At 44.5% G+C, this 27,961-nt stretch overlaps 4 protein-coding genes across 4 annotated transcripts; 2 read left to right on the top strand and 2 right to left on the bottom strand.

Annotated features, from left to right (window-relative positions):
* Positions 1 to 2: 2 nt before the first annotated feature.
* Positions 3 to 27,686, bottom strand: LOC144641539 (large ribosomal subunit protein uL4B-like). The gene is made up of 7 exons (XM_078500551.1): positions 27,606 to 27,686; positions 25,852 to 26,124; positions 25,228 to 25,524; positions 24,656 to 24,819; positions 23,379 to 23,468; positions 22,118 to 22,201; positions 3 to 231 (listed from the first exon to the last, which is right to left on the bottom strand). The coding sequence occupies exons 1-7, from the start codon at positions 27,606 to 27,608 to the stop codon at positions 60 to 62; spliced, it is 1,083 nt and encodes a 360-aa protein (XP_078356677.1). The 5' UTR covers positions 27,609 to 27,686; the 3' UTR covers positions 3 to 59.
* Positions 1,191 to 4,080, bottom strand: LOC144641282 (uncharacterized). Its single transcript, XM_078500314.1, has one exon. It carries the CDS (start codon positions 3,975 to 3,977, stop codon positions 1,455 to 1,457), a length of 2,523 nt encoding a protein of 840 aa, XP_078356440.1. The 5' UTR covers positions 3,978 to 4,080; the 3' UTR covers positions 1,191 to 1,454.
* Positions 13,546 to 15,246, top strand: LOC144641511 (uncharacterized protein F54H12.2-like). Its single transcript, XM_078500524.1, has one exon. The coding sequence runs from the start codon at positions 13,767 to 13,769 to the stop codon at positions 15,168 to 15,170; it is 1,404 nt and encodes a 467-aa protein (XP_078356650.1). The 5' UTR covers positions 13,546 to 13,766; the 3' UTR covers positions 15,171 to 15,246.
* Positions 15,868 to 16,549, top strand: LOC144641591 (uncharacterized). The gene has a single exon (XM_078500630.1). The coding sequence runs from the start codon at positions 15,868 to 15,870 to the stop codon at positions 16,531 to 16,533; it is 666 nt and encodes a 221-aa protein (XP_078356756.1). The 3' UTR covers positions 16,534 to 16,549.
* Positions 27,687 to 27,961: the final 275 nt, after the last annotated feature.

Here is a 27,961-nt window from a genome sequence, read left to right as displayed (position 1 = left end):
AGTTTTTCACTGAATTCACTGCTGTTTTATTCGTCCTTTTATTACAGCATTAGAGTAGTTTATTTTCCTTCTCTCTTCTTGCTCAAGACAGCCTCCTTAGCTGCTCTCCTCCTCTCCACAGTCAGCATTTCGGCTCGCTTGACACTCTTGGCGTGCGGGTTCAGTTTCACCAGTACGCCGATGTTCTTCAGTGGGTTCTTCTTGTGGACTGCTCGGCGGGTCTTTGATGGACTGCAAAACAAATTTACCAATTTCAATCTCTAGCTCAAAATGTTAATTCTCATTACTGACTTCAATACATTTCTTTTAATGTTTATTTCGAGAATTTGGTGGTATATCCACTGGCTGATAATTTCTGTTGTTATAATACTTATCCTCACCCAATATTTAACAATTATCCTGCGAAAGTAGTAAGGGACGCTTACATAACTCACTAGCCAATCAGAGAGCAGTATTTCTAGCGCTCTAGAGTCCATAGCAAATCAATAGGAGGGAGATAGACCACGTGACAAGGGTTACACCACGTGACCGGTCACATGACTTTGGCAAATTCACGTGACCTCCGAAAAGATGACGTCATCATTAGGTTAGGGTGGGGCTAAGTCGCAAGAAGCCCAAACGAGCCGGAGTCCCCTATAGCCACAGGACACGGCGCCCCTTGTGGTATACAAGCAACAAACACGCATGCGCAGTTCTAAAATCACTTATTTATTGACAAATACCGATCTAAAACTACATGCGCCGACCCTACTGGCCGCGCGACCCTGGGAACGATCGATATTCGATACTCGATATTCGATACTCGATATTCGCGATACACTCGCACTTCATAGTGAGATAGCAAGAGGACAAGATATATTGTTCACAAACGGCCAGGCTATCCTTGTGGTATCTGAAACTCAATACTCTGCACTAAACGCATGCGCAGATTAGTCTACGCAATTCACTCACAGAGTTAGCAAGACGACTATCCTTTATATATGGTTCACAAACGGCCAGGCTATCCTTGTGGTATCTGAAACTCAATACTTTGCACTAAACGCATGCGCAGATTAGTCTATGCGATTCACTCACAGAGTTAGCAAGACGACTATCCTTTATATATGGTTCACAAACGGCCAGGCTATCCTTGTGGTATCTGAAACTAAATACTCTGCACTAAACGCATGCGCAGATAGGTCTACGCGATTCCCTTCGCACTGAATATCGAGTTTCCTCTCTTAGCAAGACCACAAAGGTATTGTTTTAGAAAGCGCTATGCTTTCCTTGTGGTATGGTTCTTCCTGGAACGAAACGCATGCGCAGATGAGTCTGCATTCTAAGAAAAAGGATCGGCGATTCTGAGAAAACGTAAAGCTATTTTTTTAAAAAATCGCGTGAGAGAGGGGGGGATGGGAGGTATCCCCAATGTAAACAGGAACCAAATAATTTAAAAGAAAATCAATGTCATTTTTTTAAAGATGAAGCAATGTGTCAATATTTTGCTCGTCTTTCTCTTCCAGTGCACCGTCGAAATAACCGTATGGATACGAGCAAAAAGTCTCCTTGTCAACAACTCTTTTGTCGAATACCACCTTGTAGCGCTTGATTTCTGTGACCGTGTTCAGGGTTTTGGTTTTATTGTCTCTGGTGATTTTGTGAGGATTGAATACGGCTATGTCTCTGGGTTTGTCCAGGGGAGTTGTGACTTCAGCAATAACGTTTGCCCTCAATGTATCAAAATTTAATTGATGTGCTCCCCGTACATTGAGCGAAAATCCACGTACTTTACACACAATTTTTCCATTTTTCGTTTTGTAAGCATAGTTCTTGGGTCCTGCAGCCGCAAACTCAATGATGTGGTCATCGTCTTCCAACTCACTCGTGAAATCACCCAAATAATCCCCCAAGGGTAGTGAGGGATCCAAACCTTGGTGTTTATAGATCAGACTGTCCGTGTCAAAGTACAAGATTTGTTCTGGATTTAATACCGCCAAACCCTCCCGGTACAGCTTCAATCTGGCCCAGCAGGTAGTGAAACAGGCAACAAATATGTTGATATCGGGTTGTACCGCTTCGCAGGCTTCTTTGCTTTTGTGCACCACCTCTAACATTTCGGGACTCATCACTCGCACGTCATCTATCTGCCTCGTGTCGTCTCTCAACAGGTCGTAGAACTCGGCCGGAGACGTAAATGCCTCCACTTGACTTTTGTTACCTCTCTGACCATACTTGCCCCAGAAGGAGTTGAGCATCATTTTTGCCAAGGAGCGACGTCCCGGGTTCTTTTCAATCTTGTCTGGCTCCAATCTGATTCCCTCTCGCTGATAGAACTCCTCCACGTACTGGGCTCTTTTCAGTGGGTCGTCTCCAACCCACGACGGCCATCCACTGGCTTCTTGCTTCATTTTCAAAAATGTGTTCACATATTCTTTGAACATGGTATTTGATTTCTTTTCAAAGTTCCATATCTCATAGACATGCTCTACCACGTACCCTTGTTTCACCGCCTCTTCTATTTCCGGAGAACACCACGTACCTGTCAATTGACGCTGTTCAGGAGTGTGATGGCAAACGGCGGACCGTTCCGTTAATGGCTTGCTTTGTTCCGTTTCCACGCAGGTTCGGCAGAGTGGGAAGGTCAACTTTCCCCCTTGACGGTATGGCAACACAGGGCTGTACAGACCATGGGGTGGCGTCACAGTGCACTTAACCAATCCAAAGTAACCGGTTAGGTCAGTGTGTCCGGGCTCTACAATGACTTGTGGATGACCTTGTGGGTAGTCACAGTTTTTGTTGACAAATGGATACAACGAGGTAAAATCTACATAGCGTATCTCTTCCCCCTCTCGGCTTTGGGCGTACAGTCGCACTGCATTGGTTCTTCCTCCAAAGAAAGCGTCTCTAGGTTCCAAGGGAGAGTTGAACGACAACGATTCGACGAATGCTTTCACCTCTGGATCTTCCTTCTTGAGACGGTTCCACTCGCATTCCCACATTTCTTCGACGACGTAACCAGCTTGCCTCATTCTTTGGTTTCTTTCTTGTGTCTGTTCGTACACGTCACGCATGCTTCGGTCACCCATTTTACGATGCTTTGTTTCCCGGTCTGGAAAACAAGAAGGACAGCCATGGAAAAAACACCCATGGAACTCGTAGACCGTCTTGTGCTCATGGTTGTAACCGTCCACGTTGATCGCCCTCCCCGCTATACGTATGGCTTGTTCTCCACCGTTTCTGGCATGGTGGATCGTGTGGGTGGAATTCGTGTCACAGAAATGCAACCACTCCAGCGAGACTCGCGAATGGGGCTTGCCCTTTCCTTGCCATCCTTGGATGGGTTCTGATGCCAAGGTACCCTCTGGCATACACTTGATGCGATAGAATCGGTTACACGCTGATGCTATCGTGATGCACTTCTCCATTGGATCAAAGCCAGCAATGGCCTTGAATTCACCTCTGAAGACTTTGCAACCTTCGTGAAGCAGCTTAACATCGGAGCGGCAATAAGCCACAAGTTCCTTTTGGAAGTCAAATTCGTAGTCCTCGGCCAATCGTTCAGCATACCACTGATCAAACTCCTCTTTTCTCTCTTTCGACATGCCATGGGGATCATAATAATCTTGGGCTGGGATTCGTCCCACATAGTTCTGATTGTTCACCGTATTAAACAAATGAGGGAAAAATCCCTTTTTCTGTTCTCTTAGTCCAAAGGACTTTGGAAACGAAGAGAGTGGCATCTGTAAGAAGCACATGCTGTCTTTAAATGTTATGTTTGGAATGCTCATGCTGAGGATCTTGGCTCCGTTAACAATCTGGTCGGGCTTCACCCCCTCGCGATATAGTTCTTCTAATACGAAATAAGCATCGTATCCTTGAAAGTTATGCGCCACGGCTATGACATGATTTCTCTTTGCCAAAGTTCTCAGCCAGCGTAAAAAGTCTGACACACAACTCTCCCCCTCGAACGTTATCTCTTGTTCCGTGTCAGATCTCATGGCGCAAAGTAGATTGGCTATGTGTTGGCCTTCATCCTGTCTGGCCTCTGCATCCCAGCTCACAAAGATGGGTGGCTCGGGTTCTTTGGGTCGACCTTCATTGGTCCTCTTCCTATTTCTCCTTTCTTCCTCCAATTTTAAGGGATTTTGAATGTAACATTGATGCTTTCTCAAGTCGTGATATTTTTTGCATGACGGGCATTCTGCTTGTCCGCAGTGATGTTTGTTTTTCAGTTCGTAAACGTCATAAGTCTTGTGACAGCCTGCACACTTTTTATGCTTGTCACAGACGGCGTTCTTTTTGGTCGGCTCTGCCTCCTTTCCAGTGTCAGTCCGCTGCTTGTGCAATTGTAAACATCCACTCCCGAAGAACTGGCGATGACAGTCGTTGCAGGTCACTCGGGCCAGGGCTCCGTCTCTCTTCCATTCCACACATTCTTTTTGATGACAAGCGTAACACTTGGTACCTGGACATCTGTGTCGTTTCACATCGTTGTGCGAGAACCCCTTTTCGCATTTGGTACAGTAGTAGCTCTTGCCAAAGAAGCCTCCCAAGGAGGTACAGGCGTGATAGTGTTCGTGATGCTTGATGAGTACCAACCGCTTGTCATCTGACTGCTCCGGGCCTTTGAAAATTATTTGGTAGCCATGTTGTACGGACACCACCACGATTTGATATTGATTTAAATGTCTTTGAAAAGACTCTATTTCTTTCAAGCCACAAGGACCTTCCTCTACGCCTGCTTGTTGATGTAGTTCTTTGGCGGCTTTTCCTTGCACTGGAAAACCTTTCAAGAGATTTTTGTAGTACCAATGATCCGTACCATAGTCCAGCCTGGCTTTTAGCGTTACCAGGGCGCGGGCACAACACAGTTCATCCAGGTTCTTGATCTTTAACACACAATGTTTTTTCTCCAAGATCTCTTCAATGGGGGCTAAACCCGGTTTGAGGTTTCTATTGTCACCTCCCCTTCCAGGGTCTTGAATATGAGATATATTCAAAGAAAAAGAGTCGTCCATTTTAAAGTTTTCATTGCTATTCAACATGTTACTGATTTGTTCCAACAGTTCCTGGGCTTGTGTCGTGTTTTGCCTCCAGTCGCGCACAAGTAATCTTCTAGAATGGTAGGCGTGTCTGATTCTGTTAGAATTTATATTGATCAATAAGTGATCAGTGTCTCTTACGGCACCATCTTGCAATACATGTTTGTCAATGCCTCTCTGCAGAGCTTTCGCAATCTCCTCAGCTAAGACGGGTCTCGTCCCCAACGATTCAGAGACCACAGCACTGCTTCCTCCACCTCGTTGTACTAGTCTTGCCGTATAATTTCTTAAATGTAACCCAAAGCGACGAACTCTTCGGTCAGCATGGGGTGTCATCTCAAAGTCAAATGGATGCTGCATGGTCATGAAAGAAAGCAGAACAAAATAAACAATGAATAATGGTGAAACGTCTTGTAATTATATGTTCTTCTTGGATGAAGAAGAAGAAGACCCAACAACTGAAGAAGATCTAAGAGCCAAATGCTGAAGGAAGTAACAGGATCAGGCTTTGGCTGTCAGATGCTTTAAAGTACATCGCATGTGGTAACAACCGAGGTCGGACTCAAACACCCAAGCTATCCTGTTGTAGTCAAGTTTAATTTTTGTTTTCCTTAACGCGATTTTGAATTTAAAATGTTTATCTTACGTCGCAAAACAAATCAAGGCATGAAAATATTAAGTCCTGTTATCTGTCTCGGTTTTTACATGTTGATAAAAGCTTGACAATTTGTCCCTAATTTTCTGTTTTACTGTACAGCTCATAAGAATATTTCACAGCATATTAGCATATGAAAAACGGGTTACACGAATTCACTCTACTCTAATAACTAGTTACCTCTTCATTGGACTCTCCTTCACTTGTGCTTGCACTCGGTTCGCCACCACCACTTGTGCTTGCAGTTGTACTTGCACTCTGCGATGAACAAAACATCGTATTAATACAAAACGCACGTCAATAAAAAAGCACGAGTTCTCGTCAACGTACCTCTTCCTCTCTAGCTCTCTTCGGACTTGCACGAGCCATCTCAGGTTCTATCGGAATAACATCTTCTTCCATCTCATCTTCTTCTATATGTCCACCAGAGTCTCTCTCCATCTTGAAAGCGCTCAGACCAAACAAAGTTTGCGAGTGACAAAAGTCAAGCGGGGATCTCGTTATATAGAGAGAGCTAACCAATCAGCTTTTACTTTTTATTATAACCAATTAAATACTCGGTCCATTCTTTTTCGAGGTGACGTGTACAGAATGAACCAATGAGATCTCATGATCAATGTCACCCACGTGACGGGATTTTCCCCACAAGGGTAAAATCCCGACGCATGGCTGACCGGATTTAACCGGTCAAAACTGCACTCAAGCGTGGAGGATCTCGCGCGTTTTTCTCGGAATTCTCATTAGACCTCGCACGTTTTTCTTGGAACCTGCGTTTATTCATTTTCGGAAAAGTACAGTGAAACGGACAAAGTTTTTTTTGGCCGAATTGCAGCTCTTTTCAAGAAGGATGTAAGCTTTAAGGTGAGCTAATGTCTCCATACTCTACTGTACAAGACGAAGAGCGTGTGATAAATTGTATTTACCGCTAAAAATAAATTTGTTTACGTTGTAAATCTTGACGAGTGGTTTGTTTTTGTTCGTGCGGCCACCATTAACCGTGCATTGTAAAGAAGAAGGTTTTAGACCCGATAATTTCGTTCAGTCCAGTATTTTTAGGGCCAAGTAAACATGAACCCGAATTTAACAACTGAACAATGGACTGAGTTATTCTTTTTTAGCGAAATTGCTCGCGCAGTTGTCGTTGTCTTTCGTAAACAAACGCCTTCATCTTTTTCTTTTCGCGGTCCTAAAAATATCGAAGGAACATCCGACTATAATTCAGAAAAAATTAAAACCTAGTCACCAGCAGTGAAGCTTGAACGTTGTAAATCCTAAACAGCTCTGTTTTGATTCTACCGTTTGAAGAAAAATATAATTTTAGCGTGCAGTTCATTTGGCCGTTGTTCAAATGTTTGTTCTCGAAGAAAAAATATTTTCGCGGTCCTTAAATCAAAAGGGACGTCCAACCATGAATGATATCATTTTAGTGAGACTCAAAGCAAGTCATTGAGCCGAATCTTTCACATTTTTAGACTCTAAACAAGTGTACTGTCAACGACTTTGTTGTGATTTTTACCGTTCGCGAAAAAAATATAATTTTAGCGTGCGGTTCATTCGGCCGTTGTTCAAATGCATTTTTCTCGAAAAAAAAAAAAAATTTTTGCGGCCCTTAAATCAAAAGGGACGTCCAACCATGAATGATATTATTTTCGTGAAACTCAAAGCTAGTCATTGAGCCGAATCTTTCACATTTTTGGACTCTAAGCACAAATGTCATCGACTTTGTTGTGGTTTTTCACCGTTCGCGAAAAATATAATTTAGCGTGTGGTATTTGTTGTTGTTCAAATACGTTTGTTTGTTTGTTTTTGCGGCCTTGAAATGAAAGGGACGTCCTACCATGAATGATATTATTTTAGTGAAACTCAAAGCAAGTCATTGAGCCGAATCTTTCAAATTTTTAGACTCTAAACAAGTTTGTCATCGAGTTTGTTGTAATTTTTCACCGGTCGCTAAAAATATAATTGTTGTAGGCGCGGTTCATTCGGCCGTTGTTCAAATGTTTTTTTCGCGAAGAAAATTTTTTTTGCGGCCCTTAAATCTAAAAGACGACCAAACATGAAAAATATTATTTCGATGTAAGTTATTGAGCCGAAAATTTCACAATTTTGGACTCTAAACACAAGTGTCATCGACTTTGTTGTGATTTTCACCGCTCGCAAAAAAAAATATAATTTAGCGAGCGGTATTTGTTGTTGTTGTTCAAATGTGTTTGTTTGTTTGATTGTTTGTTTTTGCGGCCCTAAAATGAAAGGACAAAAATTAAAACTAGCCTCTGAACCGAAGATGTTTGACTCCCAACAATATTGCCGGTCGAAATAAAATATACTCAAGGGAATAGAGGATTGTTGTTGTTGTTTAAGCGATTGAATCCCATACTCTCGTTCAGTTTCGGCATGGAGCAATTCTTAAATTTATTTAACAACAAAAGTCTGGTACCATAACCAGAAAGCATGACATTCGGTCATTGGACAATGTCCTTCGTTTAAATGAAAACCGCAACTAGGTAAAGGTTCTACAATTGTCTCTTTCAACACGTCGTATTTCGGACATCCATACAGTTCTAAATTCATGCTAGGAATGTTCAGTTTGTTCAACAAGTCCCTTTCTACGTGACCTCCTTTGTAAGCCACCACGGTTCTCTCGGGGGTTTTGGTCTCCTCGTACAAATCTCTCATCACGTCCTCCACCCTGTCATACTCGTAGGCCCTTTCTTCCTTTCTCGGTTGATACGTCAGTCCGTGCACGTTGTATTTGACGTAAGACACGGTTTTCCTGTCTCTGGAAGATAAGTTGCACCACGACATTCTCATGTAGAAAGCATGGCGTCCGAACTTTTCTTGCCAAGTGTAATAACCCAACTCGCGTACTCGAAACGTCTTCTCCACAAAGTAACCTTCCAAGTCCAAGATCATGCACACGTTTTCCGGAGTCATGCCAGAGCCAACTGCACTCTGATGCTTGACGTAGAAAATATATGAAAATAATGGCTTGTTTAAACTGTAAATCTCTTAAGCCAAGGGGTCAATGATCCAAATTAGGATATTGTTTCTGGGAAATGCGCCTCAGATACAGTTGATTTCTCAGCATTTTCTCTTCATCCGAGTCGTACTTCACGCCAGCCAATTCCGGGGGGAGAATAATGCTCCCTCCTCCATCCACCCAAAACTTTTGCTCTTGACACTGTTTGGCCAATGACTCGTCCAAGGGAAGATCACCAATCCAATCCTTAACCGGGGGTGGGTAGTGTTGTACGTTGAAGGCGGGTCTCCCATCCAGAATTCGTTGCGGTCTATCCACCACGTCTTGTTCTTTTCTGGGGTATCCAAATTTGTCCCTAGAGTCCAGTCCAGACCTTCTCGAGTAGAGGGGATCCTCGTTTCCCACATATTCCTTTCCTTCCAGCCAGGCTTTTATCTTGCCAAATGGAAGACTGTCTGCCCATTGAAAGAACCGGCATTTACCCTTTCTGCACTTGAGGTAGATCCTGTCCGGGTTGCTCTCTGATTTCGACATGCTCAGAATGAGACTCTCGTTGCAGTAACATTTCATCTTATCCATGTTCCAATAATAGTAGGCCGGTAATTGTCGATTGACCGCCACCACGTACTGGTCAATGTGGGCGCTACCGGTGCAAATGAAACAGATGGTGCCTTCGCTCGTGTGGGGGCAAAAGTAGAACTCCCATCCCCCGTCAGTCATTCTCTTGGTCAGCGGTTCTTTGTGTACGGGGCAAACCGGGTCGCGCTCCGCGTCCTCAAAGGTCTGTTGCAGGAACTGGTCGGGATCGAAAATTTCACCCTCCTCCAACACTTCCTCTTTCAACTCCATCTTCTTCTTTGTAGGATGTCTCTTTTTACGGGGGACTTTGGGTTTCTTGGGGTTTCCAGTCCCTCTCCTCTGTCGCTTGTTTTGGGGTTCTGCTACGTCCATGGTGCTCTCGATGCTCCAACTGAGGACTAACAGGAGATAACACGGCGCTTTTATACTCTACTCTCGGATGACGTCAATAGCACGAACCAACCAGAGAGGTAACACGTGACCTCTTCCGACCAACCGGCAATGACCTAGGTGACGTCATCCAACGTATAAAAAGAGCTACGCGTCCATTTGACGACTCAGTTGGAGCGATGGAAAGCACCGACAGCGAGCCTACCCAAACCCAAACCCAAACCGAGGAAGCGAGGGGTGTCTTTGTGCAAGGAGATCCCAAGCACTGGGAACCATTGCCTTACTACAAGGATCTAAAGAGAGGCGATTTTCAGTCGGACGAAGATTACCTATTGGAGCGCGCGAAACGTGGCATGGAAGCCGGCTACACGTTTATGCAGTGTCAAGAACATTGGATGTGCGATCTGGAGAGTGCATTACACAAAGGTTCGGCCGAAGCAAGCCAAGAGCGGTGACATGGGTACAAGAGAAAACTGGATGGACCTTGAACAACGACTCTTCTACACCAATTGTACAAAGCTAGAAAAAAAGATCAAGTCCGACACGGGAATGAGTACGTTGTCTTTAGACTTTCCCACGACCATACCCGAAAACATTCCAAGGAGAGTCTACGTCTTCGAGGACATGGTGAAAGAGCGCGGGTGTGCCAAAAACCGCGTCACCGAAAGTGAATGGCTCAAAGAGAACCCTCACTGGAAGGGAGCCGTCCTAACGACCCTCAAAGACATTGGGCACGGTTATCTCTGGGATAGACATTGGAATGAATTTGTCTACGTGCCATTGCAGCGAGCCTTTTTCTTCGCGACGTCTCGCAAACCGCCGCCCATTGGCAATGGCGTCTCGTTCTGGTTGAACGCGAACGTCTGCGACTTTGACGAACGGAGTGGTTTAGAAGATCTCATCGCCCCGTTGAGAGCGAGTGTAGCCCTGAGCCAGACATTGTCTGCTTACTTGAAACAACCTATCACGTTCGACGCAAACACGTACGAAGAACTGTGCAACCAACTGGCAACTCAAGTAAAATTGCAACGCCTAGAAAGCAATCGCTGGCAAGAAATAGCGGATAGACTGTTAGACAGAGATCTCTGCAACCGTTGCGCCATGGATAAAGACGAAGCTTACCTGGGCGACGACTACCAAAAAGCGAAACTGTGGAGACCTAGAAGTTGCGAAACATGTACAAAATCTTTTGATAACATATTTATTGATGCAGGCTATTTAAATTGACGTTGTATAAGTAAAAGTTCATTTGCCATGGATCTGTATGGAAAGTGGGAGTGGTTGAAAAGATTGTGCGAGAAAGCGTATGCTGAATTTGGGAGGGGTATAGATATACCGGAAGATACGAATGACTCCCCCTTGAGAGTGTTCGAAGCCACTCACATAGAACAAAACTATTTCAGATTGATACCGTTTATATTATGGTTGAGACATTTCAAAGATCCCGACGAGCTGTTTGCCTCCATTTACAAACTTCATCCGACCGCGATCGAAGAGGCAGCTCATAAATTACACGGCACTTATATGAAGGTGGTTAGAGCATCGTCGACATGCCAAAGAAGCTGAAAAAGGATGAGAAGATACTTTTGGACTACCACGATCCCAGTCAACCGGGTAGCTTGGGCGGGATAACAAGATTCGCCAAAACGCACAAGATATCCGTCGACACAGCCAAAAAAGTGTTGGAGCGCGATTTGGGTTATACCCTTCACAAACCGCGCAGACGTCGTTTCGCCACGTTACCGGTCCTGGTGTTTAACGTCGACCAACAGTGGGTAGCCGATTTAGTGGAAACGCAGCCGTTGTCCAAATACAACAAGGGTCACAGATATCTACTCAACGTGATCGACGTCTTGTCTAAATATGCCTGGGTGGAACCCCTAAAAGACAAGACGGGTAAAACGGTGTCGGACGCCTTTGCCAAGATTTTGAAACGAGCCGATGGACGCAAACCTCAGAACCTACAGACCGACGACGGGAAAGAATTTTACAACAAGACGTTTGCCGCGTTGATGAAACGGGAAGGCATCCACCACTTTTCCACGGCCGGAGATACCAAAGCCAGCATCGTGGAACGCTTCAACCGCACTCTCAAGGAACGCATGTACCGATACTTTACCGCCAAGAACACGCTGAGTTACCTACCTGTACTCCAGGCCTTGGTGAGAGGGTACAACGCATCCCACCATCGTAGCATCGGCACCAGCCCCGAGACAGTGAATGCGAGTAACGAGACAAAAGTGTGGGAACGTCTGTACGCGAAGAGGTTGTCGTCGCGTAAAAGAGAAAGAAAAACCGCGCTAAAAGTGGGAGAACGCGTGAGATTGAACAAGAAATTTCGTACGTTCGAGAAAGGGTATTTACCCGGCTGGACCGAAGAAGTGTTTGTGATACGAGAGGTGCGTCCGGAACCACCCGTCACGACTTACAAGATCCAAGAGTTGGACGACACCCCCCTTCGCGGTACGTTTTACAAAGAAGATCTACAAAAAGTCGCAGTGTCTGACGACGATGTCTTCAGGGTGGACAAGATCGTCAAACGAAAAGGAAATAAAGTCTTGGTGCACTGGAAAGGCTGGCCAGACAAGTACGACAGCTGGATCGACAAGACGGCTCTAAAAAAATCATGAGCCACGAGGAAGGATTTTACGTCACGTTACCCAGTCACAGCAGCGGAACCGAGTTTCCAGAGAATAGAGCAAACTCTTTCAAGGTGCGATTACCTCACCCGCTACGATTGGAAGGAACCGGCTGGAAAGTGGGATTGAGTAGCATTTCCGTGCCAGATGCCAGCATCGACTTAACTCGCTTTAAGTCGTTCAAGTTTCCTCTCTTGAGTGCTCAGTGGATGCTCAAGCGCAAAGACAACGAGGGTCGCGTGCAAAGCAAGTCGGTGACCACCGATCTGACGTTCCAGGACATTCTATATGACGACAACATCGTGGATGGCCTCAGTTTCATGAAAGCCCTGGTCTTCAAGTTCGATCAAGTCAAAGAATACAAGCGTATCGTGGGAGACTTGACCAAGTCGCCCGATAATGGAAAGCAGTGGGAATATACGTTCAAGTGGGAAGGTGAAGAACTAGTCCTCGACAACTCGAATTTGGACGTCTCGGAAGTGAAAACTGAAGGCGTCCCATACTACATGTCTTTCAACGAGGATTTGGCCTTTGACATGGGATGGGTAAAAAAGGACGAGAAAGAAAACGTGTTTCTCGGGCCGAACCTGAAGCCGGAATGCCACCACGCTACGATACCCGATCCCATAGACGTGGATGATTTTGGAGAGGGCAAGAAAAATTTCTGGGTTGTTGAGAATGGACAGCTTTTCTTGAGTTGCTATTGTAACTGGCGCTTTGTGAAACTCAACAGAGCCTTCCAAAAAGTGATTGGAGACGCATCGCGTACGCTTTTCGTTTACTCAGATGTGGGTGGTAGTTCCGTTGTGGGAAATCAAGTCACGGATCTGTTGCGGGAAATTCACTTTCAACGTGAAGGAAAAGGTATCAAGTACTTTGAACCTCTCCACATACAATATATTCCACTCCGCAACCAGATTGTGGACATTATTGAAACGCAAGTGAGCGAGACTACAGGTAAACTGGTGGATTTTGGCGAAGGCAACACGATCGTGACCTTACATATCAAGCGAACATGAGAGGCGGTGCCCTGACGCGTTTCACACCGGATCCTCCACCTCAAGAGGGGAACGGATTTTTGGCCGACATCGTGAGAGAGTCTCTGGGTGGAGCCGTGAGAGGATTTAAGAGTGGGCGCGGCGTCGCGGACCGCATTCGTAAAGCGGGTCAAGGAGCCAAGAGTGGTCCTAAACGAGTCGTGAAACGCCAACTGAAAAACGTCATAGAACGAAACGTCAAGAGAAAACTGAACGACATCTTTGGCGAACAATGAATCCCGTTTACTCGCGATCGTCCAGACTGGTCCGATCCAAACGCGCCCCCGTCAGACAGCGGGGAGAAGGATTCTCACTGGCACTTTTGAACCAGGCCTTGTTGGGACAAAAGAGGCGACGACGAAAAGTACAAAAGGGCGGGTGGATAGGTCCCGAGGTCAGAAAGCCTCCTGGCTACGATTGGATACAGACCTTACGGAAGCGCAGTGGAAGAAGGAAGAGAAGACGATGACCGAAACCATCTCGAGCGCCTACCCGCAGTCGAGACGCGAGGCCAATCCTCGATTGGATCTATTCGCCGTACCACCGACAGACGTCAGCGTCTCGTCGTATCGGATGGTCCCCGTTCAGACCTACACCACAGGCATCAATCCGGTGGAGTTTCAGATCGACCCCCAAGAAGATTACATCGATCTCAGCCGTAGCTTTTTCGAGGTAGAATTGCAACTGAAGAAAGACAACGATGAGAACGTGGCAGCTGCCGACAAGCTGTGGCCCGTCAACAATCTAGCCCATTCTCTGTTCAAGCAAATCAGCGTGCGTCTCAACGGTACTCTCATCAGTCCCCAGACGGACACGTACCATTACAGAGCCTTCTTGGAAACGTTGCTGAATTACGACAGACGTGATGGAGAAACCATCTTGAAACCTCAAGGCTGGTACAATCATATCGATTTCCCAGCCACGTGGACGGACAATAACACGAACACTGCAGCCAACGCTGGAGCTGGACACGCAGACTATGTAGCCCTGACCGCCAATCACAAGGAGGCTCTCAAGAACTCTAAAGCAGAACAAGCCAATTACACGGAAGGCAAGCGACACGTGTTGCGTTTCAAACCCCTCATCGAAGTGTTTCATCTGAGCAAGTTGTTGGTACCCAGAGTGCAGATAGGAATACAGATGTACTTCAATTCTCCCGACGTGTTCTTGAACGGAGTGGATCTGGCAGGAAAGCTGACGGCCGAGGAAGTCAAAGTTCGAATGTACCTGTGTCAAGTGCGTCTCAATCCCACGACGTACAGGAGACTGATGGATGAGATGACCACCAAGAGTCAAGTGGTGAGTTACCCGACCGTGAGAAGCGAGATTCGGACCTTCAACATGCAGGGAGATCAACGACGGTACGAATGCACCAACTTGTTCCAAGGAAGAATTCCCAACCGCGTGATCGTGGGTATGGTGCTGTCCACAGCCTTCACCGGGAACGTGGTCAACGATCCCTTCTGTTTTCAGAAGTTTGGAATGAGCAGCATAAAACAACTCGTGGGAGGAGAAGAGTATCCTTACGAGACGCTAGAGTTGGTCCACAACGATGGCACCAAAGATCTCAGAGGGTACCACCGTTTCTTGCAAGCCACCGGTTGCCTGTGCAAGCAGCAAGGAAACATGGTGAGAGGTGACGATTGGGGACAAGGAAAGAATTGCACGTTGTTCGTGTTCGACAACGTGGCCAACGGATGCGTGGACAGTTACAGGATGAACCCCAAGCAAGCCGGAAATCTACTAATAGAGCTGAACTTTGGAGCCAACCCAGCTGTGAACTTGACCATCATCGTGTACGGAGAGTTTGAGAATCTCTTGGAGATAGACAAGAACAAAGCCGTGTTGTACGACGTGTACCAGCGTTAGTGATGGAAAAAGTGACTTTGAATAACGTGCAGTTGGATCAGTTGGCCAGACATCACCCTTGGTTGAAACCTTACTTTTACGGGACAGTGGCCTGCAATCGATTACCTCGAAAACCATTCAAGACGGAAGCCCGCGGGTACATCGTCAACACCGATCCTCACTACATGCGCGGTCGGCATTGGATCGCGCTGTGGACGAATGGAAACGTGTGCGAAGTGTTGGACAGTTACGCCTTACCCCTGGAGGTGTACCAGACGGCGCAACCGTTGCAAGATTGGTTGGACGCTCATTGGAAGTACGTGGAGCGCAACGGACAGAGTCTACAATCGTTGTACAGTCAGAGCTGCGGCGATTACGCGCTGATGTATCTCATCGATAGGGCCGAAGGACGTAGCATGAGTCAGTTCGAAGCGAGATTCAAGAAACACGATTACGTGTACAATGATCATAAAGTTGGGCAAATGTTGAAGACATTGATCTTGAAGGAAAGGTCGTGGCACAAAATATGTAAGATGGAATACCATCAGGATTGTGAACCGTCTCTCTGCGGTGTAAGACACTTGTTGTTGTGAGATGACAAATAAAAACGTTGGAATGAATAAGGTGTGTGTCGTCTGTCGCTCGAGGTTCGTTGCAGACCTTTTTTCTGCAACATGCTTATATCATTGCTCGTTTTTGGACGAACGTCATTTTCGCCATGGAGCGCGGTGAAGCCTTTAGCTTTCGGATGCCCTCTAGCATTTTGATCGTGGGCCCCTCTAGCTGCGGAAAGACTTGTTTTACCGAGTCGGTACTTTTGAATCACTCAAAAGAGTTGTTTAGTACACCCCCTGAGACCATTCATTATTGTTTTGGGGCTTGGCAAGACGGTTTTGCGAACATGAAAAAGCGAGGCGTGAAATTTCACGAAGGGATTCCCGAAGAAGTAGATTTGACCAAATGGTTTCCCCGTGGAGGGGTGATGGTATTGGACGATCTGATGGAAGAAGGAGGAAACGACAAGAGAGTATTGGATCTGTTCACCAAACTTTCCCACCACAGGAACATCACCGTCCTGTACTTGTGTCAAGACATGTTTCCGCCGGGAAAATACGCCAAGAGCATTTCTCGAAATGCGCATTACATCGTGGCTTTCAAGAACCCTCGCGATCAATTGGGCATGAGGAATTTACTGTTACAAGCGTTTCCCTCCCGATGGCAAGATGTGATGGACGTCTACACCAAGACGACGGAAAGACCCTTTGGTTACATGGTATTGGATCTACACCCTGCCAGTGGCGACGACAGACGGATTTTTAGCCACCTCTTAAAAGACGAGGGATGCATGAGATGTTACAGATTCGTTCGAGATGTTCGTACGTAACGATCACGTGTGGCACGCGTTCTTGGACCTGTGCGGTCGTCATTTCGAGCGTATGAGAGAAGAGGACATGGACTACGACGCCATGCAAACTGTGTTACATTTGGCCGAAAAACGCCAGATTCGTGAGAGAATATAACGAGACTTACTTCAGCGAATTGATCCAGACACTAGAAGAGAGAGCTAGAAAAACATGTCAAGACATTCGCCAGCAGGAGTAGGAACCAGTCCTAGTGCCATTCCGATCGTCAACGTCAACCAAGGGGGATTGGAACAGACATTGGATCGAATCGACCCAATAGTCCTAAGACGGTACTTGGATCAATTACCGTCTCCTGCAGTGGGTACGGGGACTTTGAGATCCACCACTCCTGCTTCCTCGAGGTCCAACGTACCTGCAGGTCAAGGAACGCTAACGGGTGGTCCACACCGATTGAATCAAGACGACATGCAACGTCAATTGCAAATGCTGTTCAACGATCAACGTCAAGTGGCGGCTGGACGTCGCATCGCAGGCATCACCACGACAAACACCATCACTACGACCTATAAAGACGGGGGACGACCGACCGTTCGTCGTACCTCGACGAGAGTGAGCCATTAAAGATGTCCCTACTAAACGGGTCGAAGACGAACTTGGATCCAGACCTGTTACACAGATTGGACGGATTGTATACCTTTTACCACAAAAAGTGGTGGTGTCATCGTCAAATGTTTTACCATTTTAAGTGGTGTCATGCTTCATTGAACGCTTTGGCTTTATTCATCGTGGCAGCGGGTATCATTGCGGGTTCCCTTACAGAAAATACTGTTATTGTGGCATGTCTAACTTCAGCTGGGACTGTCGTCAAGGGCTGGAACGATTTCAAGAAATATTCGTTCAAAGTGGACGTATGTCGTTTTGCCTACACCACCTACGACAAGACGTTGATCGAATTGAGAACGTACGCGCGCGGTCTTCCGATGGACGAACTAGAAGGATTCTTGATCAAGATGCAAACTCTAGATGACACGATCATCGATTTTGCACCACCTTTGGCCGACAAGTACATTCAAGAGTATGAACGACTATTTTGTTGTGATAAAAGCGAAGATACCCCCGTCTGAAGTGACAGTTATGGTAGGATGGGAAGAACGAAACGTAAGGCCAGAAGAAGGAGGCAGCGAGGTGGAGCTCTCGCGAGACGTAAACATCGTTTGGTGGACAAGATAGCCGAGGGGGCCAGCATGTTTCTCTCGGGTCCTTCACCCACATTCTTCACGTTGGGTGGTAAATTGGCCAGTCAAGGATTTAAAGGGATAATGGATAATGTAAATCATTATAGACGTAGACCGCGACGACGATAGGACCATGAGGAGAAAGAAACGTGTGACGCAAAGGCGGAGACGTGCTGGCAGGAGAAGAATAGGACAGAAGGGTGGTATTTTACCCTTAGCAGCCTTGATACCAGCTTTGATCGCGGGTGGAAAAGCAATCGCTTTGGGTGCTGCATCGGGTGCTGCAGGTTGGGGTGCAAAGAAAGCCTTGGATGCAGCCACTCGAAAGAAAAAGAGATAAAAACACTATAAGAGGATGGGGGCATTGGGCGTCACCGGTAGTTACAACAGACGGCATTCTGTGACAAGATGGTGCGAAGAAGAAAGATAGTAAGGAGAAGACGAAAACAACCTAAAAGAGGACCCATGTGGAGAGGAGAGGGTTTATTGGATATACTCAAGTTTGCCGGCAAGTTGGGTTATAAATTGGGAAAGGACAAACGCTATAAGAGGATGGGGGCAAAGGGCGTCACCGGTAGTTACAACCGACGTCCAGCCCCGTGGGAAGTATGAATCGATTACGTCGACAGCGTCCGTTCTTGGAGAGCATTCTGAGAGAAGCCAATCGGTTCAAGCGAGAAGAGATGTTACAGCACGCCAACGCCGATCAGATCAACGCCGTGAGTGAGATGGTATTGAATTTGCTCAAGAACCGCATTCCGCTCAGTCCACCGATCACCGCCAAGCTGCGACGATATAAGAAAGTCTTGCGCGAACTGGGTAAGCGCAGAAACTCGTTGAAGAGAAGGCGAGAAGGTCTCCTGTCACAGAAGGGTAGCGGGTTTTGGAAAGGACTGCAACAGATCTACCAAGCATGTCTCTGCAAAACACCCTCCAGACAATGATGAAAATGTTACGCGAATCGGCGGACAGAGAAGCAGAGTGGGAAAAAAGAGCAGACCATTGGCACGAAGCCTACGCCCGCGTCAATCATGACTATTTGGCTTTAAAATACGACGCAGAGTGCGAAGATTGCATTCGAGAGAGGCAAGAGACTCCGGAAGGAAAGACCCTAGTACTGTGCCAGGAGTGTAGCGACAAGTGTACATCGAGAAGCGACTTGAAAAGGCGCATAGCCAAGTTAGAAGAGGAAGTTCGTTACTGGCAAGGGTGTTACGAAAGCTTGTTGGAAGAATACTTCAAAGATGACCGAGGAAGTCGTGATGGTTCCCGCTAAAGACTTGAATCGTTTGGTGCAATATTACAAAGGCGAAATCACGGACAATGCATTGTTGAACAAAGCGGCTCGCATAGCAGCCGAAAGTCACTTGCTGTTAAAAGATAAATCCGTTCCCGACGGTATCGCCGTGGCACGAGTGAAACCTCTCGCTCGCGAACGGGCTCGTTTGACCAAACGGATACGTCAATTTCCCATGGGAGGAGTAACAGCCAGACGGCCGGGCGAAGAAGCGGAGGAGGAGGAGGAGGAGGAGTTGGAGAATGTGGGTTTGGTGACGGGACCCGTGGAGACCATGTTGAAACAACTCATAAAAGGAAGTGCCAAGAAATCACCTCCCACAGTCACCCCGAAGGCGACAAAGAAAGCAAAGACGGCACCTGCGGGCAAACCGACATTGGCAGAGAGATTCAAGAGTTTAGAAGAGAAACTAAAGACGAGGAAAAAGCCAGCTGTGCGGAAAACGGAAGCCGAGAAACTGAAACCATTACCTGGTTGGGAAGATTGGGCCAAAGGCAAAAAGTTGAGACGAAAATTGGAGTATGACGAAGACCAAGAAGAAGACTAAAAAGACGACACGGCGACGACAACGCGGACGTGGGATCGACATTCAGAAGTGGCTCGGCAAGACTGGAATCGAATTTCACTGGCCCGGTTATCAGTACATGGGTCCCGGAACCAAATTGGCCAAGCGATTGAAACGCGGGGACCCGGGCATCAATCGATTAGACAAGATCGCCAAACAGCACGACATCGATTACAGTCACGCCAAGAATCTAAGGGACAAGTGGAAAGCCGACGAGAAAATGATTAAAGCCATCAACAAATTACCTGGAAGTAAAACCATGACGGAACGCATTGTCAAACGAATCATGCAAGCCAAGAAAAAGTTGAAACTTTAATGTTGTTGAACACAATAAAGACGTGGTTAAACGTTTACATGGTGTCGTATGTGCATTTGATCACCGACTCGAGTAAACAAACAAAACTCTCTTACTCGTTCCCAGTACACCCGGGAAAGGAGGATACCCCCTCATCCCCCCTCTCTGACGTGTTTCTTTTTTTTTTTTTAATACTTCACAAGCGTGCGTTTTCTCAGAATCGCCGACCTAGAAAAAGCAATGCAGACTCATCTGCGCATGCGTTTAGTGCCAGGAAGAACCATACCATAAGGAAGGCATGGCGCTTTCTGAGACAACCTTTGTGGTCTTCACAAGAGAGGTAACTAATTATCAATCGTGAGTGTATCGCGTAGACTCATCTGCACATGCGTTTAGTGCAAAGTATTGAGTTCCAAATACCACAAGGACAGTATGGCACTTTGTGAACCATATATAAAGGATAGTCGTCTTGCTAACTCTGTGAGTGAATCACATAGACTAATCTGCGCATGCGTTTAGTGCAAAGTATTGAGTTTCAGATACCACAAGGATAGCCTGGCCGTTTGTGAACCATATATAAAGGATAGTCGTCTTGCTAACTCTGTGAGTGAATTGCGTAGACTAATCTGCGCATGCGTTTAGTGCAGAGTATTGAGTTTCAGATACCACAAGGATAGCCTGGCCGTTTGTGAACAATATATCTTGTCCTCTTGCTATCTCACTATGAAGTGCGAGTGTATCGCGAATATCGAGTATCGAATATCGAGTATCGAATATCGATCGTTCCCAGGGACGCGCGGCCAGTAGGGTCGGCGCATGTAGTTGTAGATCGGTATTTGTCAATAAATAAGTGATTTTAGAACTGCGCATGCGTGTTTGTTGCTTGTATACCACAAGGGGCGCCGTGTCCTGTGGCTATAGGGGACTCCGGCTCGTTTGGGCTTCTTGCGACTTAGCCCCACCCTAACCTAATGATGACGTCATCTTTTCGGAGGTCACGTGAATTTGCCAAAGTCATGTGACCGGTCACGTGGTGTAACCCTTGTCACGTGGTCTATCTCCCTCCTATTGATTTGCTATGGACTCTAGAGCGCTAGAAATACTGCTCTCTGATTGGCTAGTGAGTTATGTAAGCGTCCCTTACTACTTGCGAAATCGCGCGGAATATCGCCTGATACTTAGCCGACGAGGCCGTAGGCCGAGTTGGCTAAAATCAGACGATTTTCCGCAAGATTGAGCAGGATAATTGTTTTATTATTCAACAAATTGCCAACGAAACACATTTTGCAGAAAGAAAAACTGTAATTATGCAACGCTTTACAAGATTTCGGACGAATCTTCGCAACCTACGTATATGGCAGGATATCTGCTATGTACGGATGACAGATATCGTTAACATTTTGACCATATATGGGCAGCGCGCGCATGTGTTGAATAATAAGGAAAGATATTTAAGTCGCGACTTCAATACAGTCAACTCTCGCCTTGTGGACACCCTGTTATTGGGGACACTTGCTATTTAGGACAAAACCTAGATCCCTGGCGAAAAAGGTTTGACTGGAAATGTCTCCCATTATTACGGACTCTTGCTATGGCGGACACTAGTACTAAACGACGCCCCGAACGTGTCCGCTATAACAAGAGTTGACTGTATTGGGCTGGACCATTCAAGTCTTGGGTCAAATATCTTTTCATATTCGGCTCAGACTAGTCCAGTAAGTGTCAGGGGTGGACCCAGGAATTTTTTATTGGGGGGGGGGGGTCCAATCTTGCATTTTGTAAATGTAATGCAATACCACCCGGCAGTACCAGACTTAAAACATATACAGGTACTCATGAAAAACTGACATTTGATAGAACCACCATTTCTCAAAAAATATTCAAAGAACCTCACATAATATCATATAAAAGGAGAAGGACTATCAAAGATAAACTTGTGAGATCCAAAAGTATAAATCCCCTCCTTATTTTTGTCCTCGATGCAAGGATTGTAATGTTAAGCAAGTGTAAGGGAGTCCTGAGCCCCGGGATCCACCACTGGGTGTACAGTATATATACTATTAACTGTCGTGGCCTTTACACCACCAGGAGGTGCTGCAAGGAGGATGATGATGATGATGATGATGATTAGCTGTTGCATGGAAATGGTCAGTTACTATGAAGGAAAAAAGTGACAAAATAAAGCTCAGCAAGAACTTTGTTTGTTGCTTACCCAGCAGGTCTGATAACAGACTGTATCTCCTCACTGTTGATCAGGCGATTGAGGTCTGCATTGCTCATAATCGGTCGTGGAAGACTGCAAAAAAAAAAAACATAACTAGTGTTACTTCCTTGTATTATCATTGGGAAACAATCAGCTACTGCCAGCACTGAAATGCTGCAACCACGGTCACAACAACACACAACAGTAGAACCTAATACCGTAAAAGTCAGCTTATAAGCCCCCTGGTTATAGACTTATCTACCAATAAACAGAAAAATACATCCGATTGTAAGGTCCCCCCAGATATGGAAATGAATTTGATATATTATGAGTTTTTAAAGCTTAATTCCAAACCAGTTTATGAAAAACTGATTTGGATTAACGCAGCTGTGGCTCATTTCGAATTTTTTTTTTTTTATTCCGCTTATAAGCCCCCCTGGTTATAAGCCCTCACATTTATAAGCCCATCCAAAACCCCTTACTAAGTTGTATAAGCCCAAGGCTTATAAGCGGAATTTTACGGTGACCCAATAATCATCACATTTACAGGATGGTGCTCCAAAGGGAAGGTTCTATTGTACAGTGAAATCCCAATTTCTCAAAACTCCAACAGAAACTAAAGTGCGTTAGAGAAATCAGGACACAATTGCACTGTTTGACTGAGGGAAGGGAAACTACTTTTGTTTTGATTTACTGGGAGGTGCAAGAAATAAGGATTTCACTGTAAATTCATTAATACGACTATAAATAATTAATAAATAATAGGTTTTAATTATCAAGAGTGACAATTGGCAGTAGTTTAAAATACTGATAAATGCATGGCCCTCTTTGCCATCAATTCCTAACATCAGTAATATAAAATTTAATCACAGTAAATAACTTTCTGTGTCAAGGAAACTGAACATATGGACCCATGTAAATGACTCTGTGCCCCCGGTTGACATGAAACAGAATTGTTGGAGGGGGGTGTTTGGTGGCTAGTCATTGTAATATATAATGACCCCCCACTTCTCCCCTTCTTCATCCAAAACTTATTTCCTGTCCCCCCCCCCAAAAAAAAATCTTAATCCTACCTCCCCCTGAAAATGATAAAGTAAAATTGTCAAGCCGTCTATAAGAGTGTAGACCATGGAAAAAAGTGGTCAATTTGTTATTTGTAACAAGAGACAAGTGAACATTTAGTGCCTTACCAAGGAACATATTACATCAGCCTAATGTAACCACATCAGACCCACATATGTACAATTAGAGCCTACATATGCCAACTTACTTGAAATCTTTCTTTTCCGAAGATGGTTTCTTTCCAGTTCCATACAATGCATCAAGTTTCTCAATGGCTCCCTTACTCCAGATACAGAACCTACAAGTAACAGGGAACAAGTCAGCAATAAACTGCTGTTAGTCTTTGAAGAAACAACCCTTTCGACAACCAATAAAAAGTATGAGCTACTAGTATGGTTAGCTACAATTTTTTTTTCAGATTGATTCTGATTGGTTTTGTTATGCAAATCTCCTCGCAATAATAACATTAATATTGTCTAAATAAATGAAGAGAAAATCCTCGCAGTTATGAACACAACTTAAGCAGTTGCGAAAATAAAGCTCTATTGGTTAGAGCACTGCACTGGCTCACATTAATATTAAATGTGTTCTCAAATAAACCTAAAGTTGCGCAACATCATAATTGCAAACAAAATGCTGACGATGCTTATTATGGTATTTTTCTTCATCCGCAGTTAAAAAATATGATTTCATATTATTCATAATTTTCATATTCATCTCCCCCAGGTACATTACGAACCAATTTAATGACCAGCTCTCAGTTGGCTTGTTAGCTCAATTGGTTAGAGCGCTGCATCGGTATCGCAGAGGTCAGGGTTCGAGTCCCGACAAGCCTGATTTTTTCAGGCTTTATTTTTGCAACTGCTTAAGTTGTGTTCATAGCTGCGAGGATCTTCTCTTCATTTATTTTTCATCCGCAGTTCAAATATATGATTTCATATAATTATTCATAATTTTCATCTTCATCTTCCCCGGGTACATTTCGAAACAATTTAATGACCAGCTCTCAGTTGGCTTGTTAGCTTAATTGGTTAGAGCGCTGCACTGGTATCGTGGAGGTAAGGGTTCGAGTCCCGGCAAGCCTGATTTTTTCAGGCTTTATTTTCGCAACATGCACAACTTCAGCCAGTCCTGTTGTGTCCATGTGTCAGCAAAAAATAAATTTTGCCTGGTATTTTGCAGAATTTTTTAACTTTCAATCTATCTTTTTCTGTCCTTTTTTCAGTTGTTTGTGCCCTATTCTAATAACTTGTGTCATCCATATTAATGGTCTTTGCAATGACAGTGAACAATACAAACTAATTTCAGTGATGTGAAACAACTGCAGGAAAAAAAAAGCTATGACCCTTTTCTAAACAACTTTATTTCCCATATCCCTTTCACACCAAAAAACTGCTGACTTTCAGACTGTCTTGTGTTTGTGGAACAACAGAGCATCAGTTCATACATGCACTTTAGACAAAGATATTGAGCCATCCTCCTCACCTGCCCATGTGACCACCTGGGCAAAGCTTCAGGAGATTCAACCGATCCACTGACAAGATATCCACCCCTGGTAAGTTGCGGAAGGCTTTCTTCAATCCATGATCTTCATTGTAGATTACGAGTGGTCCTTTGCGCATGACAGTCCTGCGGTTGCGGAGCTTACCCTAATTTGAAATTTGAATCCAATGTCAGATACAAAGAATGAAGCAAGAGAAGAAGGAAAAACATATTTTCAATTCACAATCTGTTATTAGGGTTTTCATTCTTGGTGTGATAAGAACAAGACGAAAAAACTTATGACATAAATAAAATACTGATTGTTGTGATTTGATCTGATTTAAGCCTGTTACTACTACACTACAAAAAAATAAAATTTTTTGGACTAATTTTGTCAAAAAAAGTAGAAAGCTTTCTTTCCTTGTTTTGGTCCATGGTTTGTAACTTGTTTGGTAAAACATAAAACAAATGTGCAGTTGATCTCTTTCTCTTAAACATTCACTCAAGTTAGAAACAACTCTGACTAAGAGACAAAGGAATTTTTCTCTATTTCTTAGACAGATATGTCATCTTACTTTGCCTGCACGGATCTTTTTGGATTCCTTGCACTTTTCTACATCCCCATAAGCATTAACAGCCTTCAGCAGCTTGACTGCAGCACTTGTCTTCTGCAGGGATTCAATACCATCTGAAACAACCAATGGCACCTCAGGGATCTCATCAACACGATGCCCTCTGGCCATCACTAGGGCGGGGAGAGCAGAGGCAGCCAGGGCTGAACACATGGCATAACGGCGCTGTTTCTGGTTGATCTTACGATGCCAGCGGCGCCAGGTTTTTGTGGGTGCAAACATACGACCACCTCGGCACATCTTAGTTATTGGTAAAGGATAATTGTTTCTTTCCATTTGATCTTTCAAGCTCTATTTTCCATAAAATGTCTGAAAAGTCCCTCTTGATAATTTGAAACCTACAGTACAAATAATGTACATGTATCACATGGAGTACCTATACTTATAGTTGTTAAGCATCCCTGTACAAACATCAATCTGAATCACTTTAAACTACTTGATGGCCTTACATGGATGTGCAGACACACAATGAGTTAAGTAAGTAAACAAGTTAAACCACTTTCCCAACTTGTGAGATTCTGCCTAAACTACATGTTGTTATTATATGTGTAACTCTGGGAAGGATACATTGCCAAAAGCACCTTGACCTGAGCGATGAGTACCACCACCCCTCACACGAGGAATCCTAGCAACAGCACGGCCAGTACCCCAGGACTCAGCAGAGGTCTGATGACCAGCCATCTTATTTACAGCATAAGGCTGCCGTTTGTTCTTTGCCATGTTGGTGTGGACAAAGCCAACCACATCAGGCCGAATGGGAGCTTTGAACACGGCAGGCAGGGTGGTTTGTCCTGCAGTTTCTCCTGTCTCATTGTACACTGTTATTAAAGGTCTAGCCGCCTTGAGAAACAAACAACAAACAATCAGTTATATTATTGAACATTTCGAAATTAACGTCAGGGTTAGAGTGACTCACTAAATTGCCATTTCCTTAAATCATTTTACTTTTGGATGATCAATTTAGGCAATTCATGAAATAATAAGGTAGGAAACTTAAGGTAATTCCTTCAACTCAGAGCCTGACCCCTGCCCATTTTATCATAAGACAGTCCTAGTTCTCACAAGGTAATATCCAAAATATTAGCCTTTTCTTGGTGTTTAGTTAGTTGTGGAGCAGCATGAAGAAGGCGAGTAAACAAATGGCGAGGGTTTAACCTGACTGCTTATCCCTTTCATTGTTGCTCTATTGACTGACTAATTCTAGCGGGGTAAATAAAGTGATTGATAAACCGGAATGAAATTAGAAAGGAAAAAATGCATTGTTCATGACTATGGTAGCTGTATCGACACTAGCAACTTTACTGATAAAGCAAATTTCCAAAACTTCTAATGTGGAATTACACACAAGGCAAAATTATGCCTTTTTGAATGCCCAGTTGCGAAAGAGTATTCTCAGAAAGAGGTTCACCACGATAACCTGGCTGGAGTGTTCATGTGGAAAATTTTTCATCCCAGTTGCCTAGATCTTGGTTGTAGAAACCGAGATCTTGGTAACCAGGTTGGTTAGCCTTCTCATATGAACACATCAAAATTTTTACGAAGGAAATAGGAATGAGGCAAGATCTTGGTAAAGGGGTGACCCGGTCAAGTGGGCTCATATGAAGAGGCCCAAACATATTCAAAAGATCATGATCAAAGGATCCTAAATTATGGAGCAACCTCCTCAATGACTTTCAAAGCCCCGTTAAAAAAATGGGAACCAAGAAATCTCATCTTTGTGCTGATAAACAAGACAATTCTTAACCATTGTCTAGGTTTTACATTTTGTCACTTTCAGAGTTGTAAGATAACTTGTAATCTTTCCACCAGATTTTAACAAAGCATATCAATAAACTGTTTTCGCTGCCTCCTGAAACGTCTGGAACGGCACTCAGACCATGAATAAGCCTTCAACGTGATACCATTTTTCTCATAAAAAAGTACACGTAAACCCCTCGAAATGTTTCAACCATTCAAGACTTCAAATTGCCTTCAATGTTAAATTCGTATATGGGACGAAATAATTATTGTGATCATTTGCACGGTAGTTATCTATTACAGATAAACGTTGATAGCGCTGAAAATCAACATCTAACAAGAATTTTAAAACAGAATTAACGAAAAAGCAGAGATTGTACCACGAGTCTCAAGGAAAATCCACGTTGTGAAATTCACCCTCAACCAATTTTCACAGTAAATTTCTTAGCGAAAGCTTTGCTATTTTATCACCAATTTTCGCCTATATACAGCTTAGTACTTCTTGAGACTATATCAATTTCTTTAAACGTGTAAAAAGAGCAAGAAAGTTATAAAAATTACACATGTTATGCCTTCTCACGTACCATTTTATCGTAATTTCAAGATGGCCGGCGAAAAGAGGAAGAATCGTACCACGTGTGTAAGGATAAATAGGGGTTGCCCCGTGAGTTTCTAAGGGCGAGTAGTGCCCAGTTTCCGCGCATTCTTCGTTCTTTTATTTATTTTTTTCGTGCATTCGTTCTTCTGTTCGTTCTTTCCTTTGCTCTTTTTCGCTCTTTCATTAAATAATTCGTTAGTTCAGTTTTCTTTTTTTTTCTTTTTAATCTTTCGTGCTTTAGTTCTTTCGTTCTTTAGATTTTTCGTCGCTTCGTTATTTTTTTTTTGCTTCTCGCCTGCGGAGTAAAGGTTCAATTGTTTTAGTACAAAAACAGGGTCAACC

The sequence above is a fragment of the Oculina patagonica genome, chromosome 2, assembly GCF_052425735.1.
Source record: "Oculina patagonica isolate OP01 chromosome 2, crgOcupat, whole genome shotgun sequence".
NCBI classification, from domain to species: domain Eukaryota; kingdom Metazoa; phylum Cnidaria; class Anthozoa; order Scleractinia; family Oculinidae; genus Oculina; species Oculina patagonica.
This window is presented reverse-complemented; position numbering and strand designations above follow the sequence as displayed.

What these genes read in the sequence shown, in the direction of transcription:
- LOC144641539 (XM_078500551.1), bottom strand. An exon ending in GTCAAGGTGCTTTTGGCAAT is followed by an intron (nt 25,525 to 25,851) that starts GTATCCTTCCCA and finishes CCAATAACTAAG; the next exon opens with ATGTGCCGAGGTGGTCGTAT. An exon ending in TCGGAAAAGAAAGATTTCAA is followed by an intron (nt 22,202 to 23,378) that starts GTAAGTTGGCAT and finishes TTTTTTTTGCAG; the next exon opens with TCTTCCACGACCGATTATGA.
- LOC144641511 (XM_078500524.1), top strand. Translation starts at nt 13,767, where the DNA reads ATGACCGAAACCATCTCGAGCGCCTACCCGCAGTCGAGACGCGAGGCC.
- LOC144641591 (XM_078500630.1), top strand. Translation starts at nt 15,868, where the DNA reads ATGGAGCGCGGTGAAGCCTTTAGCTTTCGGATGCCCTCTAGCATTTTG.
- LOC144641282 (XM_078500314.1), bottom strand. Translation starts at nt 3,977, where the DNA reads ATGAGATCTGACACGGAACAAGAGATAACGTTCGAGGGGGAGAGTTGT.